The sequence below is a fragment of the Xenopus laevis genome, chromosome 2L (assembly GCF_017654675.1).
Source record: "Xenopus laevis strain J_2021 chromosome 2L, Xenopus_laevis_v10.1, whole genome shotgun sequence".
NCBI lineage: Eukaryota > Metazoa > Chordata > Amphibia > Anura > Pipidae > Xenopus > Xenopus laevis.
The window spans coordinates 151,978,177-151,994,755 of record NC_054373.1 but is presented as its reverse complement, the minus strand read 5'-3'; the positions used below and the strand labels follow the sequence as shown (position 1 = coordinate 151,994,755).

General features: G+C 39.8%; 1 protein-coding gene across 5 annotated transcripts in view; it reads right to left on the bottom strand.

Annotated features, from left to right (window-relative positions):
• Positions 1-16,579, bottom strand: part of hdac7.L (histone deacetylase 7 L homeolog) — a 197,107-nt gene that overhangs the window by 25,310 nt on the left and 155,218 nt on the right. For 3 of the 5 annotated variants that reach the window (XM_018247526.2, XM_018247522.2, XM_018247520.2), the window contains 7 exons: positions 6,247-6,419; positions 5,743-5,818; positions 4,030-4,105; positions 3,812-3,930; positions 1,594-1,716; positions 790-899; positions 48-219 (listed from right to left, as the gene is read on the bottom strand). In XM_018247526.2, the coding sequence (XP_018103015.1) occupies positions 48-219; positions 790-899; positions 1,594-1,716; positions 3,812-3,930; positions 4,030-4,105; positions 5,743-5,818; positions 6,247-6,372 (802 nt within the window). In that variant the 5' untranslated portion in view covers positions 6,373-6,419. Of the gene's footprint in view, positions 1-47; positions 220-789; positions 900-1,593; positions 1,717-3,811; positions 3,931-4,029; positions 4,106-5,742; positions 5,819-6,246; positions 6,420-6,771; positions 6,864-16,579 lie in introns of all 5 variants that reach the window. The other 2 variants (XM_041582572.1, XM_018247524.2) reach the window with 2 other exon arrangements.

Sequence of the window (16,579 nt, the reverse complement as noted above, 5' to 3'; positions counted from 1 at the left end):
CACAGTCAACATAGCGGGGGGGGGGGGACTTGCAAAGAAAGGCATACCTGCTACCAGCGGAGTGTGTGCACCTGATGGCTCCAGAATGATGAGTGGCTGCAAGCGGGTGGCAAGGGAGCCATCATGACCCTCAATACCGGGTGCCATGAAGATAGGGTGTGGTGTCAGATATGGGGTGCGATGGACCACACCTTGCATTGCCCTTCGACTGACTTCTCCCTGAAGGGTAAGAGCAGTAAAAGCAATGATGTAACAAAGGAAGGTACAAATGTTATCTAGATTTTAAGAATGTGGAAATGAGAAAGCAGTAGATCTTCTGAGGCAAGAAGCTATTTCTATTTAATTGTACTATAAACCAAATAGTGAAATAAGTGCACATGGCTCAGACTTTTGTTTCCATGGCTGTCTATTAACACTGTAATGAGGCAGTACTACACATGCTGAGGTGATGACCTTATGATTCAACTTTGTCATTTGTCCAACTTCATAATGTAGCTGAAACTGTGGCTTTGAGTCTGAATGGAAGCTGCATGCTCAGCACAGACAGGATTTGTTCTGAAATAGGCCTGTGTCCAGTGCTGGTTTATCAACTCCAGTCAAACCAACATTAAGCCTTTGTTATAGCATTTGTTCTGGAATAATGCAACAGAATGGAAATATCAGAGCATTCTTGTGCCGTTTCAATTAACAGGCCTCTTGGGGTAACATACACCTTATCAAGACCCCTCATATATGTATTAATAGCAATATCAGCTGCTGCCTAGTGAGGCGGATTATGAATGCCTGTACCTCAGAGGCAGCTCCAGGGATGGAGGAAAGGCTTCCATTTTCCGCCGGGATACTATCATTTGGAGAACTGCATCCTGACACCGGAGTGCTGCTACTGCTTGGTGAGGAGTCTGCAAATGGAGAGACAGTGATAAATCATTGCCTTTTAGGTGACATTAGCCCTATTCAGAGGTTCAAATCTGCTTTGCAAAAGGAATATGTACGCCTCAGTAAACTACAACTCTCGCCATGTTGTGACAGTGACATCCCTTGAAGGATTGTGGGGATTGTAGTTTAACAACAGCTGGAGGGTTCCAGGGTTGGACACCACTGGATCAATCACATTTGTGCTGGCAGTTTGCAATGCAACCTAGTACCTGAGTTTGATATGTGCAATTGTAAATGAAGAGTAACTGGGACAATGGGCAGTACCCCTGCTAAACTGCAAATGGGCAATATTAGGTACAGGAAAATAGTGTGGGTGTGATGGCCAAGCACTCATATCACAAGTGAAGAAACACACTTTTGAACCAGATGCCAATGTATATCCAATTCAGATTGAAATTTTAGCCTCAATGCTGACCAACATTTAGGCCCCTCTGGGGACTGAGCCACTATCCAGTACAAAGTTGACAAAGTAGTACATGTTTTATTTCACATGAGATCTGATCCACCCCGAGCAAATTAAATACACTGGTCTGAAATAGCCATTAGGAGCCTTCTTCAATGTTATTAAATTTAGTTGTCTTGTATCAATCACCACTACACCCAAAAATACATGCCAAGATATTTATTTACACCCCTTACCAAATGTATTATACTAACCCTGTGTCTCTGGGGGTCTCCTTCTGACAGCAGGTGGAGCACTTTCCTTTCGGGTAAGGGGGTTTTTCCTCCGCTCTCCAGACTTCTTGGGTCTGCAGGGCCATTTGAGGTTTGGCTCGGAGGCTAAATGGATGTAAAATGAGATGCTTACGTCCATGTACCTAGCGTGTCAATAAACTGCACGATGCAATGGGTGCCAGATAAGGTGAACCGGTCTGTGAACTGTGTATTTTATGTTTGACAATTTTTGACTTTGTTGCGATATGCTCTCATAAACATTTCCATGACCCCAAGAAAAGTGTGAATAGTTATTCCGTTCAACCATGAACAGTAAGTCAAACCATACAAGAGCCCGGAGTAAATTCCAAACTAGAGAAACAATGGAAAATAACTACATTCCATAAGAGCCAAAGAAAAAATTTGGGGAGAGATTTATGCGTGAGAATAAAAATGCAGAGGGGTGGGTACATCTGTGAATGCCACATGTAAGATTGGGTGCAGATGGTAATGACAGAAACTACTGTAAGAAGTACAGCCATATTTTAAATTTCTACAGCAGTGCTGCTTGAAACCCTTTTGAATTTTCAATATTTCTGCATAAATATGACCTAAAACATGATCTCTTTTCCTAAAACCAGATAATGAGAACCTGATTAAACAAATGAGTCAAAAACATAATGCTCGTTCATTTATTATCCAAAATGACATATTTGCGTGGCAAATGTATGGGAACCTCTATGAGTCTCAGTTCATTTGAAGGCGATATTAGAGACACTGGAGTGACAATTGTGTGGGAGGCCCTGTTAAAGAACAGAAATTTGGGTCTTCCCTGTCCAACACAGGTTTGCTTGAACAAAGGAGATTTATGAGTAGAGTTACTAATACTCACCAGGCTGTAAAAGAACAAAATATTTCTAAAAAGAGTTTGGACTCCACCGGTCCACTCTAAGGCAGATCATGTACAAATGGAGGCAATTCAACATCATCGGTAACTTCCACAACAAAGATCACACCAAGAGTAAGTTGTGTAATACTCTGAGAGACCTCAAAGAACCCTAAGCTAATTTCTAGGGAACTTAAGACCTACCTTGTATTGGGGAATATCAGTGTTCATGAGTCCACCATCGTAACGTGGCCCACCAACGTGAGTCCACGTTACGACTATCCAATAAGAACATTGCTTTCTGTCTACAGTCTACACACATATACCTCAGAAGGCTATTGGATGAATTTTATGTGGATGGATGAAACCAAACAGAACTTTGTGACTTGAGTAAAAGCCAAAATGTGCTTTATATAAGGGGAATGCTGCATTCTAGAAGAACCCTATCCCATCTGTGAAACATGGTGGTGGCAGTATCTTGGTTTGGGCCTGCATTGCTGTCTCTGCATTAGAATGGCTTGCCATCGCTGATAAAACTATGAATTCTGATTTTGTACCAGCAAATTGGCATGAAAATGTCAGGTTTATCTGTCCATGAAATGAAGCTCAAGAGAAAGTAGGTAATGAAACAAGACATCAACACTAAACATACAAGTCTATTTACTAAAGAATGGTTAAAGCAGAGGAAAGTTAATGTTTTGGAATAGCCAAGTCCAAGTCAGTCTTGACCTTAATCCTACAGAAATATTGTGGAAGGACCTGAAGCTGGAAGTTCATGCAAGAAAGCCCACCAACATGATGAAGCTATTCTGTAAGGAGGAATCTGCTAATATTTTTCCAAGCCGATGTGCAGGACTGATCAATGGTAATTCATTCAAGGGGGGTCAAGCAATGGGTCAAATACTTTTGGCACACACAAATATGTAATCTGGGTAACTTTCCTTAATAAATAAACAATTATGTTATTGATTAATTTGTTTCATTGGTTTCTTATCTAGTTTTTGAACTTGTGTGAAAAATAAACTATGCTTTGGATCATATTTATTCAGAAATGTTAAATTCAAAGGGTTTCGAAAAACTTTCAAGCACCCCTGTATTATATCCATCGCTATGGTATAAATTATGTCTAGGAACCCACAAGACAAGTAATTTACAGGTGCAATGTTTCCTCCAGAATTAATAACCCAAGGCAACCAATGAGAATATTGGTTTCCACCATCAAACCAGAAAATGCTTTCTAGGGATAGGCTGCAAAAGGTTTTTGGCACTGGAGCAAACTTTGTACCTTCTATTATATTATCCCAAAAAAGAGCTTAACTGTGATTGACATGGTACCTGTCCTTCGTAGGGGGAAGTGCTCAGAGGGGTTATAAGAGTTGCTAGACACCTGAGAAGCAAAGTTAGTCAGGATACGAGGCAGTGGCGGTGCTTCTTTCTCAACAATTTCAGGAGGCCTGCAAAGGAAAAAAAATTAATACAACATATCAAACAATAGGACTGATTAATACCAGCAAGAACATTCAAAGCAACATTATGTAAACATAAGGAGGCACCTGTAAGGCACAGTGGTTTTCTTTTTCTGGATCATCTCTAAAATCTTCTGCTTCACTGCAGGGCTGGCCATGGCATCTACACAAAAAGAGCAGAACACTCCTGAGACGGGTACAGGCCTTTACAAAACTGAAATGGAATTCAGCAAAATAAAATCCTTCTTAAAAAAAAAAACTTCTAAAAAAAAAAAAGTTTCCTTCACTTGTCCAGCGCTTTTACAGAAAAAGGAAAATCAGTGAGGGTTGATTATTCAGTTAGGCTGAACATTAACCATGTAGCTAAATTGGACCCCTGCAAAGCAGTGGTGGGATTCTGCCAAATTCTGGATTCAGTAATTACTAATCACAAAAACTACTACTACAAAACAACAAAATTACTTGGATGAGCAGCTGTGTTAAAATATAGGACCCCAAAAGGCAAGTTTATTTTCAATATTCTGTTATTGTCATAAGTAGAATAAAATATTTACTATTTAACTGGTTTGGCTGGATGTAATTAATAAAGAAGGAAATAACAAGGAACAAAAGCAGGAACAAGAATTCAAATGACAAAGATAAGAGAAAAATACAAAACCAGCAGGGGGCAGAAGTGCATTACATTTAAATAGCAGTTTCTCAAGCTAGATTCCTGTACCAGGTAATGTACACATGCAATACCTGCAAAGTAGTTGCCATTCAGACAGAAAAGCCTTGATTTTGTGACTGGGGGGGGGGGGGGAGACCGGGGCCATGATATAATAAAAAAAGAAATAAACCAGAATAATAAAGAGGAAAATTAAGGGGTAGATTTATCAAAGAGTGAAGTTAGAGATCTCCACAGTCCGCAGAGTGAAATACCGCCTCTCTCCATTCATTTCTATGGAATTTATAAAGGCGTATTTAACAAATGATGAACTTTCACCATCACTCTTTGATAAATACGCTTTTAAAATCCCATAGAAATGAATGGAGAGAGAGGCGGTATTTCACTCTGCGGACTGTGGAGATCTCTAACTTCACTCTTTGGTAAATCTACCCCTAAATGTTTCACTCCATGATGAATCCATGACTAATCTGCCCCAGCAATGACATTGTGATGGTGTGAATTAGATCAAGTGAAGACTCAATCTGGGGTGGGTCAGGTCAGGTAGTGGGTAGTCAGGAGCCAAAATACAGGTTACAGGTCAGTAGGTGCAGGTCTCTGTCCCAAATCTTTATAAGTTAAGTAATGTCTCCATAAATCTAGTATTATCAGCAAGCTTTAGGGTAAGGCACACTGGGCGATATGGGGAGATTGCCTCACAAGGAAACTTCGGGCGACTTCGGAATACGACGCGTGTGCTATGCCGCAGGCGATTTTTCATTTTAGGCCTGCGCAAGACAGAGGTAAGGCATTCGGGAAGATTGGTCGCCGCAAAGATGAGGCGATTAGTCACCAGGTAACTAAATCTCCCCAAATCGCCCAGTGTGACCTTACCCTTAGTAAACAATAAAGCTCACTTACTATGCTTCTGGTAACAGTGGCCTCAGCAAGGTGACCACATGTATGTTGGCACTAAATGGATAAATGTCCCCTTATGATTGGAAAGATGCCAGGTTTGAGGTGCAGAATGTGATGACTGGTAAAAATGAAGAATAAGCTTCAGAATGCTCGAGGAACGTTTCTAAAAGCGATATCCCATGTGCATTAATGTACCGAGTATAATCCACTGATTTATAAAAGATACTGATTCTTACTTGGTTTTCCTTTATCCTTGTTCACAAGCTGCCGTAAATTTGGTTCTGCATTCCGACAGGCTGGCTCTGTACCCAGCTATGAGAGAGAACACGCAATTATATTACAAAACTATAGCTGTAGTAAAGAACAGATGTCGAGACTAGTCTACAGCAAACCTGCAGCTGGAATATTTACACCTTTATATTCCTTTCCAGGTGTTGCTGTTTCTTCTTTTCTTTTTCAAATATTTTATTGAAGTTTTACCATAAAACAAGCAGAATCAAAACGCCGCCTGTTAAGATGCAGTCATGAAGACATATATAACAAATGTAGTTGGTGTTTCTTTAACTAAAGAGAGTATAGCTACTTGTGTGCACAGTTTATTGCTGTCTGCACATCTGCATTTATCCATATAATTAAGAGTATAACAAATACTATACTATGCTGTTATGAAATCTTGATGCAGTCCTATTTATCTTTCTATGGTCAAGAGTAAACAACAAAAATGGATTACAAAGACCTACCCGCAATTGGTGTTCCACTGGCTGGTGCTGGGAGAGATTTGAGTAGAGCTGTGGCTGGGATTGTTTGATGGGCAGAAGTGTTGGCTCAGTGTGATGACCAAGGCGATGGACAATCTGGAATGCCATGGGATTCGCCTGAGTCAAGATTGTGCTGACTGGGGCACTCAAATCCACTGCAAGACAAAAAGCACCATAACATGAGCTGGGCCATCGTTATCAACATTAAACTTAAGGCTTTTCTGGAGTGGCATCAAATTCTATACATTATTGTGGTTATTAATGTATTACATCTTCTATAAAGGTTGCACAGACGACGTGCAATCCAACGACTAGTGCCAAGAATGATACCATGGACGTGCCCTTCTTGTACTTAATAAAAACATAAACAACAATTCTTAGAACTGGCCAGTATAATATACCCATATGATTGCCCTTTTCCCTTAAATTTAGAGCAGTCACCGTGGAAGCCTTATATGGAATATGTGTATGTTTATGTAAGATATAACAACAGGGACATAGCTGTACCTGTTCCCATGACATGGTTATGTCTTTTAATCCCATTCCCAGAAAGAATGGTCTTGTTTATTCTACCAGGTTCTTTCCTCAACAAGGTGACACTTCAACACAAAAGCAGTAAAGAGGTGTTATGTTAGCTGTGCGACAAAGGGACACAGGCATTCCGCAATGTATGGCTGCTTCTTATACAAGCTGCTTCTGTACAAATACACTGTAGGTGTGTTGGAGCCCTTTGCACTAGCTTAAACCTGTGCGAGCTGCCCTTTGTCAGTGTCACGATTTTGTAATCTATATATAGCATTGACTACACAATTGTTTTACCTACAGAGCTTCCCTGAATACTTGGGGAAGTGGGGGCAGAGAGAAACATGCTTGGACTCCGTGAAGTTTTCAAGCTCTCTAAAGACGTAGGTACTTTTATCCAGTGCGTGTTAGTTTAGGTTGGATCTCATCAGATAATGAAGCTTATTTAATAGAGAATGGCACACTACCAACAAAAAGAATAATAGCTCACCAACAGTATTGAGGGGGCTGGGTGCTCATGCCCCAGACCTTCAGCTTCACAGATGGAAGGTAGCTAATAGGACTCAACACCAGGTATAGACAGACATAGATTTTATTGCAGGAACATAATCAAATAGCTTGAGTGTTTTGTGTCTTGATTTCTAATGTATATTTTGAAGCACAAAATGCCACAGTGTTTTGTCTATGTTTCTGCAATAGAATCCAGATAGCAAATCAAGGAACGAAACGCGTAAGGCTTTGTTCTTTCATCTGTGTTCTAACAATTAAATCTACATATCAAATCAAAAGCACAAAACGTGACTGATTTTCATCTATGCTCCTGTAATAAAATTTAAGGCATGAAAGGCATAAGGCTTTTGTCTTTTGTCAGTCCAATAAAATATACATTTTAAATCGGGCACAAAACGCATAGGGCTTTCGTCTATATAACCACAATTAAATCTCAGAGCTAAGGTTTGCTAGGAACTGTGTTGCCATTTAAGGAGGTCTTGGAAACCAGTTAAGTGAAAAGTAGAATAAATAAACAAAGCAGAGCACTAAACATTTTGGTAAACATCAGATAACTATATACAGAAAATCTCCCAACATAATGATTATTTAATGACCTAAGGCTTGAGATACACCTCAAGTGACACTAGGGCACTTATGACTGGCAGGGGTGCACAGTTGGGAGATATGCAAGCAGCCTCCTACTAATAAAATGAGTGGCTCAGCACCCCATCTAAGAATAGAGCTGATTTACAATGTATGGAGCAATGTGCAAAAAACTTGCACAAAGCAGTACTCTGTACATGGCACCATAATGTGCAGCAAATTGTACTCCTAGAATGAGCTGCACCTCACTCTAATTTATTGGCGTTTGGCAGCACTGCATTTAACGGGGAACACCCCCATAGCTTGCATCACTCAGATGTGCAGCCCAGTATAGAGTCCTGCGATGAACCAATTTTCTTAAACCCGACCCGCAACCCACACTCGGACCTGCAACCCGCATACTTACCCGTTTGGACCCACTACCCGACCTGCAAGTACTTTATCTGTAGGCGTGATCAGAAAAAAAGGAGTAAAACAGGAAGTTCTGTCATTGTAAACCAGAAGGGACATCATTAGAAGTAGGCGTGATCAGAAAAAAAGGAGTAAGACTCGCTATTGAGAAGATCCGCGCCCAACCCGTGACCCGCAAACCCGGAGAGCCGCCGTTCACTTACTAATGACCCCCTGGATCCCTGCTGCTAACAATTCTTAATCAAACATACAAGGTGTAGAGGTGTAGGAGCATTTCTTGGTGCTTAAAGGGGTGGTTTACCTTTAAGTTACTTTTAGAATGTTATAGAATTTTCTCTTTTTTTATAGATTTTTAATTATTTTCCTTTTCTTCGGACGCTTCACAGCTTTCAAATGGGTGGTTATTTTTTTTTAAAAAATGCTCTATAAGACTACATATTTATTGTTATTGCTTCTTTTTACTTACTCATTCAGGCCCTCTCCTATTCATTTTCTCGTCTCTTAATCAAATCAATGGCTGCTGGGGTAATTTGGACTCTAGCAACCAGATTGCTGAAACTGCAGAGCTGTTGAATAAAAAGCTAAATAACTCAAAAACCACAAATAATAAAAACCAAAAGTTAACTAAAAGTTAATATAAAGGTGAACAAGCCTTTTAATTGCAGCTGGAATGCTTCCCAATGTGATATGAGCCACCAAGAGATAAACATCTGCCTTTTACTTATAGGACTTTCCAAGATAACGACACTGTTGTTTCCATTCACCCACTTCTTGTCTCCAGTATAGAGTAGCTCTGACGTAATATTTTCCCACTGTGAACATTGGAACCGGCGCTGTGCAGCCTCATAGCTATGGGTCCTCATTGACTGCAATAGGACAAACCGCTCATTTTTGATGTTCCTAGAGCTGGGGTAAGTGGCACAGGACCGAGTGCAAAGGTTAAACTTGCCCATCAGTAATAGTTTCTAATTCTACTAGAAATTAACCCATATGAGGACTCTTTAAGCTTCACTCTCCCATCATGGTTGCTGAACTACACCACTACTGTTATACATTCACATTAGACTGGTACCAATACAGTTATACATTTGTATAGCGTCTATAGATAATCTCCAACAGTGCTATTTACATACAATGCATGTATATCAATGGCATGGCGCAGGGAAACCAGAAGTCTGATCACAAGAGCTTACAATCCAAACGAAGTATAGGAGGTGGATAACTAGTGGCAGGAAATATTTTTCCTTTCCTGGATGAGCCCTAATTCTTCATGTGGGCCCTATAGTGGAACCCATAAAAAAAGGCAGGAGAGCACAGCCCAAGTGTTCATATAATGACATTTATTGAAACTGCTCTGCCTCTGTGTTGGTTCTATAAAAAGGGAATGGCGATAAGGCACAGATAAGGACTGTATTAGTCAAGTCCCATTGTTTACAAACATTGCCAGACATTGCCACCATCTTTTATTGCTGTCTAAACAAAGCTGCACCCTCGCTTATCTATGTGTAATATTTGGGGTTTCAAAGGGCAGCTGAGCCCCTTTGGTTTAAAGGGTTAGTTCACATTTAAACTCATTTGATGTGATGCACTTTTGAGACAATTTGCAATTTGTCAATTTTTTATAGTTATAAAATGATCTGGCTTTTTTTCAGCAACATATCCTTTGCAACGTTTTAGTTTAGGCTTCAATTTTTATTTTTTCTAATTATTGAATGATTTGGCTTCCTCTTCTTCTTTTTTTTTTTGCATTCAGAACCCCAAAACAAACTATCACTTTGTTACTTTTTATTGCTGCTCTTTCTGTTCAGGCCTCTAACTATTCTTATTCCAGTCTCTCATTCAAGCCCCTGTCTGGTTGCTAGGCTATATTGGAACCTACCAACCAGATTGCTGATTAAATCCCAAACAGCAGAAGAAAAAAATTCATAATTCAAAAACCTTAAAAAGAAAACAAAAAAAATGAAGACCAAGTTTTCCAGTTTGCAATTTCAGCAATATGGTTGCTAGGGTCTAAATTACCCTAGCAACCATGCACTGATTTGAATAAGAGATTGGAATATGAATAGGAGAGGGTCTGAATAGAAATAGGAGTAATAAAGTAGTAATAACAATACATTTGTAGCCTTACAGAGCATCTGTTTTTCAGATGCGGTCGGTGACCCCCATTTGAAAGCTGGAAGAAGTCAGAAGAATGCAAATAATTCAAAAACTATAAAAAAGAAAACATGATGGCCATTTGAAAACTTGCTTAGAATTAGCCATTCTATAACATACTAAACTTAAGGGTGAACCAGCCCTTTAAATAATCTAGCAGAACATCGACAGATATAAAAAGATACTAGATGATAAAGAAGGGCCCTATGAACATTCAAGAGAATGCAACTAGAACCCTTATGAACAGGATACTACTCAATGTTATTTATGTCTGTGCAAACTAACAAGACCATATCATTCCTTTAAGAAACGAAACAGACTGGCTGGAAATATTCAAGATTGTTTCTAAAGGATATATTTTAGCTGACAGTTGAATAGAATGTAATGGTGAAGCCTGGCAAGGAAGCCCACACCAGAAACCTCAACCCACCTCCACCAACAACAATGTCTGCCGTACAGGAAGGAAGTGCCGTGTTCTTAGAGGAAGGATGGGGAGTTTGATGAAGGAGAGGGAACGTGCACGCATACTGTATGCACAGGGACACATATTCCTTCCAAACTATTACTGTGCCTTGCTGACATGTCGTGTCTATAGCCATTCATATATGTGGCATCTACATACAGTGCCGCTAATGCTTCTTGGGACTGTCAACAGCAACCCACAGAGTCATAGGGCATCACAAGGAAAGCTGTGAAAATGGGGACTTCTGTCCCAGCAGTGCTGACAGATACAACAGAGAGGTCCAAGAAAGGGGTGGATGCTTTTTAGCAAGATGTAAGGCTCCTTCCTTTAACCCAATAAAAGAAAGACTATAAAGATTGCAGAACATTAGCACTATCCATATAGACTTAAACCTTGATTTCACTATGGGAACTATTTTTATTTTAATCTGCAGCATGCTACTTTTGTTAGGATAGAAAACAAGTAATTTCCCTGGGTCTAACATATTTCTGTGTTTTTTTCAGTTATTACAGTTTTGCTGATGAAGGTGAATTGCCCTTTAAGCTGTGAGTCTAACTTTTCCCAATGGACCGGTTATCTTATATTGTTACAATGAATTATTTGCTTATCTCGAAATTGTTACAAAAGTACCTTATCTGCTGCTGTGGCTGTTCTGGACTCTGCCAAAAGCCAATAAAGTTCGAAACTTAAAATTTGGCTCCCCCAAGTGCAAGACAACTTTCCCCTCTCCTTTAAGGCTGGAACAGAGAACTTAGCTGCTAAAGTGGACTATGTAGAATGGAAATCCATAAGCTCCAGCTCTCATTGAACTACAATATCCAGAATCCCCAATACAGTTTTAATTTTTAACAAAAAAGCTACAGCTACAGATTGTGGCTCCTAGTTCAGGCAGTGCTTGGATAAAGACAGACAATTTGGAGAAATGTTATTTGGCTGATCCTACATACATTGCAGTGCTCACTCCACTTCTGACTGCTGAGACCTAAATATCTTGTTACAGTGAACGAGGCTCACAATACATAATAGAATTCCATTTGCCCCACACGATAATGACCTGGGATCTATTACTCGCTATTCCTGTACACTTGACAGCACAAATAGCCAGTTGAATAGCAAGCTCTTGTGGGCATGGCATCCCTTCTCTTGGCGCAACTGGATATCTCTACTTGTGTCTCTTATCAGAAGTGTTGCCCTTTTCTGTACTTTGCTCTGTTTTACAAGCTTTGAAGGCTTGTAAAGGCTTGAAGGAGTGGCCCTTTTGGATAAGAAACCTGACACGAGGAACCCTATTTTGGTTTCTTAATTACCCCAACCCTCGCCCATGTTATTTGATCTCTTAGCAACAAGGTCAGATAAAAATAGGATTGTGGGGGCGTTCCTCCATGACCCTAAAACTGCCATTGTAATAAAACCCTCCATAAATACTTTACTATATCAGCTCCCTTTGCGAACAGTTTGGCTGAAGCCTTTGTATACATTAGAACCCCCATTTTACGTTTTTCAGGGGACCAGAAACAAAAGATGTAAAATCCAGGAAAATGTAAAATCAGGGAAATGTATTATACATAATACATAGGTGGGACCACAAAACAACAATGTAAAATGAGGGAAAACTTAAAATCAGAGGATGTAGAATGGGGGTTCTATTGTATATGTTATTAGATTTATCTTAAAGGGCAAGTAACATATCATGCCTCAAAGGCCTGTGCAACAAGACTCCTGAACGCATAGCTAAACAGGCCCGATATAATTTCCAGTGGCAGCAGACTACACTTGTTGGTCATAAATAAATACAAATCGGTTTTCCTTCTGAAGTCCCTTACAGTGGCTCAACGATAAGTCACCTGCACTTATGGGACTAATGTAGATACAATACTACACAATAGCTATTTGCAGAAAAGTGGCCAAACTGTAAGGGAAGGACTAGTGCACAGATAGGTAACTATACCACCAGGGAAGGTGTTCTCTTCCAAAGTTTTTTCCCGTACTTAATTATATGGAGACCTTATATTCCCCTCCACCTCTTTCTTTAGCAAGAAACTATAAGAAGAGACGAGTGACCACTTTATAAAAATGACAGCATGGAAATGGATGTATATCTCATCTGTACATGTTAAAGTGGTTTAGGAATGTTGCCAAAAGCACCGGGGTATGTGCCAGGTATCGCAGAAGGCTGTGGGAACTCCCAGGTGGAGTGAGTCAGTGACCTCTGCTGCTCCCCCTTTACCCTAGTCTGATAGCAGCTCTGTGAATCACTAGCCATGCAACTTAGTAGAGCGAATGCAGCTCAGTAGACATGTTCCAAATAAACATTATGCTGCTAGCTTAATTGATTAGTTAAATACTTGGTCGCTTATATTTTTACACAATTTGATTTTTACACGTGCTCACCAAGTAATGATTGTGGTTCAGGTGCCACTGCCCCGAACCCATCGCTAACTTAAACACAGTCTTAAAATTCAGGTGCACTCACCGCTCTCCGTTGGAGGTCAGGGTGCTGTGCCCCATAACCGTAGACTGTGGAGAACTCTTCACTTTGCAAATCCGCCTTGGGCACGCACTCCAGTAACTCCTCGGATGTAGTGTAGGATCAAAGAAAAAGTATTTATTTCATGACAGGTAACACCTTACGCGTTTCGTGTGTTTCCACACTTAGTCATAGGTAAAAGCTTTTGTAACCACCACCTTTTTTAAATTTTGATTTCCGATTTCTTTTTAAAAAAGGTGGTGGTTACAAAGGCTTTTACCTATGACTAAGTTTGAAAACACATGAAACGCGTAAGGTGTTACCTTTCATGAAATAAAGACTTTTTCTTTGATCCTACACTGCATCCGAGGAGTTACTGGAGTGCGTGCCCAAGGCGGATTTGCAAAGTGAACACATTTCCTGCCATGGAATACCATAAAGAAATTCACTTAAAGAAAAATAATAAGTTTATAGTTAGGGATGCACCGAATCGACTATTTTAGGATTAGGGCCAATACTGAACCGAGTGTGAACCCTAATTTGCATATGTAAATTACAGAGAAAAAAGTGAAAGAGAACCGCGTGAGCAGCGTGTGGGTAAAAATATTTTTGACTTCCTTGTTGACTTTGAAGCATCATGCTTGGCCTCTGCCCAATGTTTTGCCACAGGCTGCTGTGCAATGTCCTGATAGTTTATGCCCTTATCAGTTTTAATTTCTCAATTTAATTATCAATTAAAACTGATAAGGGCAAAAAGTATCAGGACATTGCACAGCAGACTGTGGCAAAACATTGGGCAAAGGCCAAGCATGATGCTTCAGCGTTTAGATGCATGTCTCTACACACCACAGAGGAGGTCATTTTAAGAATGAGTTATTGAAAAGGGAAGCTTTTTGTATCGAACAAAATCAAGGTAACTAATCTTTCTAATAATATCAAACTTCAAGATAAATGAGAAAAGAACAAAAATGGCACATGTAACTACGGAAAAGGAAATCAATATTGGAACTTTATTCTAACATTGTAACAATTTAATCCCAGCTCATTATGAAGATATTAGTCATGAAAGAGCCAAAAAGAGGAGAGAGCTGGAGTTCCAGAATTTCCCCACCTTCCACTTTCCTGACACCCAATCTCCCATGGCATCGTGCTAATTTGCTAGGGGAAAACCATAGGCGTTGTGGAACACAGACCCAGGCAGGAGATAGTGTGGGTTTGAAGGTGTGCCCTTAAAGGCAATATGAGGCGCTATTTTCTTTATTTTTTGCCGAGAGGTGTTGTAATCAAACACTCAGAACTGCCTGATGAATTTGCCTGTATTGTGAGAATGTTATTATAGCTCCAGAGAATTATATACAATCACTGTAAAGTGCTGGGTAGCATGTATATTAATAAATGGCAAGAATAATAATATTCCAAGGTTAAAAACAGGCTTCTGAATGTTCCCATCTCTTCATTGTGTGTAAGGTGGTCTCAAACAGCATCACTGAGTAAGCAGCAGAGTGTGAAGATTACATTTCTACTGCAGGAATTCAGCTGGTGTGCTTTCCATTGCAGCAGGCACCCACAATTCTCCCAGTAACTGCATTCTGCTGCTCTTTGTGTTACTCATTAAACTGTGATAATGCCAGATGGCACATTATTCTCTGGAAACTCTCATTTGCATCAACAGACATTTCCATGCGACAGTGAATCAAATCAGTGCTTATGCAGTTTAATTAACAACCCACAATGTCTTTCCCAGTGACCTCGGGGTGCAAAGAAGCTTCATTTTTTAGATGGCTGGCAATGTACTAAAGCTGTACCTCACAATATACACAGTTTTAGTTTTTTTTATCCCTTTAAATCAGGGCCGACCGGCACTCAAACGGATCCACAGGACCAGGAAAGATTAGTTAAAAAATAATTTAATCTATACAAAGTTAAAAATGTATAAAAAATGTATATCATCCACCCTACGCGTTTCGTACACACCCACGGCACTTAATCATGGGCTCTCTTGGATATGAGAGCCGGTCGGCACTGCTTTTTCTACATATCCAAGTTAGCTACAAACAGACAAAAGTTGGTTTTGTTTCACTAGTAATTTAGTATTTATGCAAGTGCGTATACTTTCAAAAACAGGGGGCTTGTTACAAAGTTATGATCATAAAATTGGCAAGCCACCATACCGGATCAAGGTAAACCCCATATAGTGGTCCCCAATTATTTACCTCTGGTAATTTTTCCTAGGCTAGCAGTTCCCTGCATAGCAACATTTCTCTACGTTGTAGCCTCTACCATACAGATGCTTGACCACGGCGCTAAAACACTGAGGCTGACACAAATAGTGAAAAACACGGGCTCATTTATCAACACTGGGCAAATTTGCCCATGAGCAGTTACCCATAGCAACCAATCAGTGATTGCAGGTAGAATAGTGAATGCAACAATTTGATTGGTTGCCATGGATTACTGCCCATGGGCAAATTTGACCAGTGTTGATAAATGACCCCGAATGACTCACTGAGAAGTGTGCCCATTTATGCTGTCTTTTTTAAAATTAAAAACTAAAAGAGCAAACAGACTATAAATGTTGTCAGCTTGGATCATATTATAAGCACATGGGAAATGGCAGGGGCAAATACTGTGCTAAACAGGCCCTGCGCTTCATATGGTTATTATGCTTTTGAATTTACATTAATTCAGTTAGTCAAAAATGTGAATAACCCAACCCAGGCCAAGCGCTTGTGGGCCCAGTATCAGAAAAACATGAGAAATGTTTGCTTTTGATAAAAGAGATGTTTCTGCATCCATAACTGAACTGTAACGTGCCAATGTACAAACCTAAACTTAAAGAGCAGATAATAAGAGTAGCCTCCACTCCAGTAATTCATCCCTAAACAAGTACAGGTAAAGCATCCGTTATCTGGAAACCCATTATCCAGAAAGGTCCCAAAGACTTTTTCCAATAGACTCCATTTTATTCAAATTTTCAAAAATGATTTCTTTTTTCTCTGTAATAATAAAACAGTACCTTGGACTTGATCCAAACTAAGATATAATACATCCTCATTGAAAGCAAAACCAGCCTATTGAGTTTATTTAATATTAACATGATTTCCTTGTAGACTTGAGGTATGAGGATCCAAAATTACAGAAAGATCCATTATTTGGAAACTCCCAGGTTCCGAGCATTCTGCATAACAGGTCCCATACCTGTA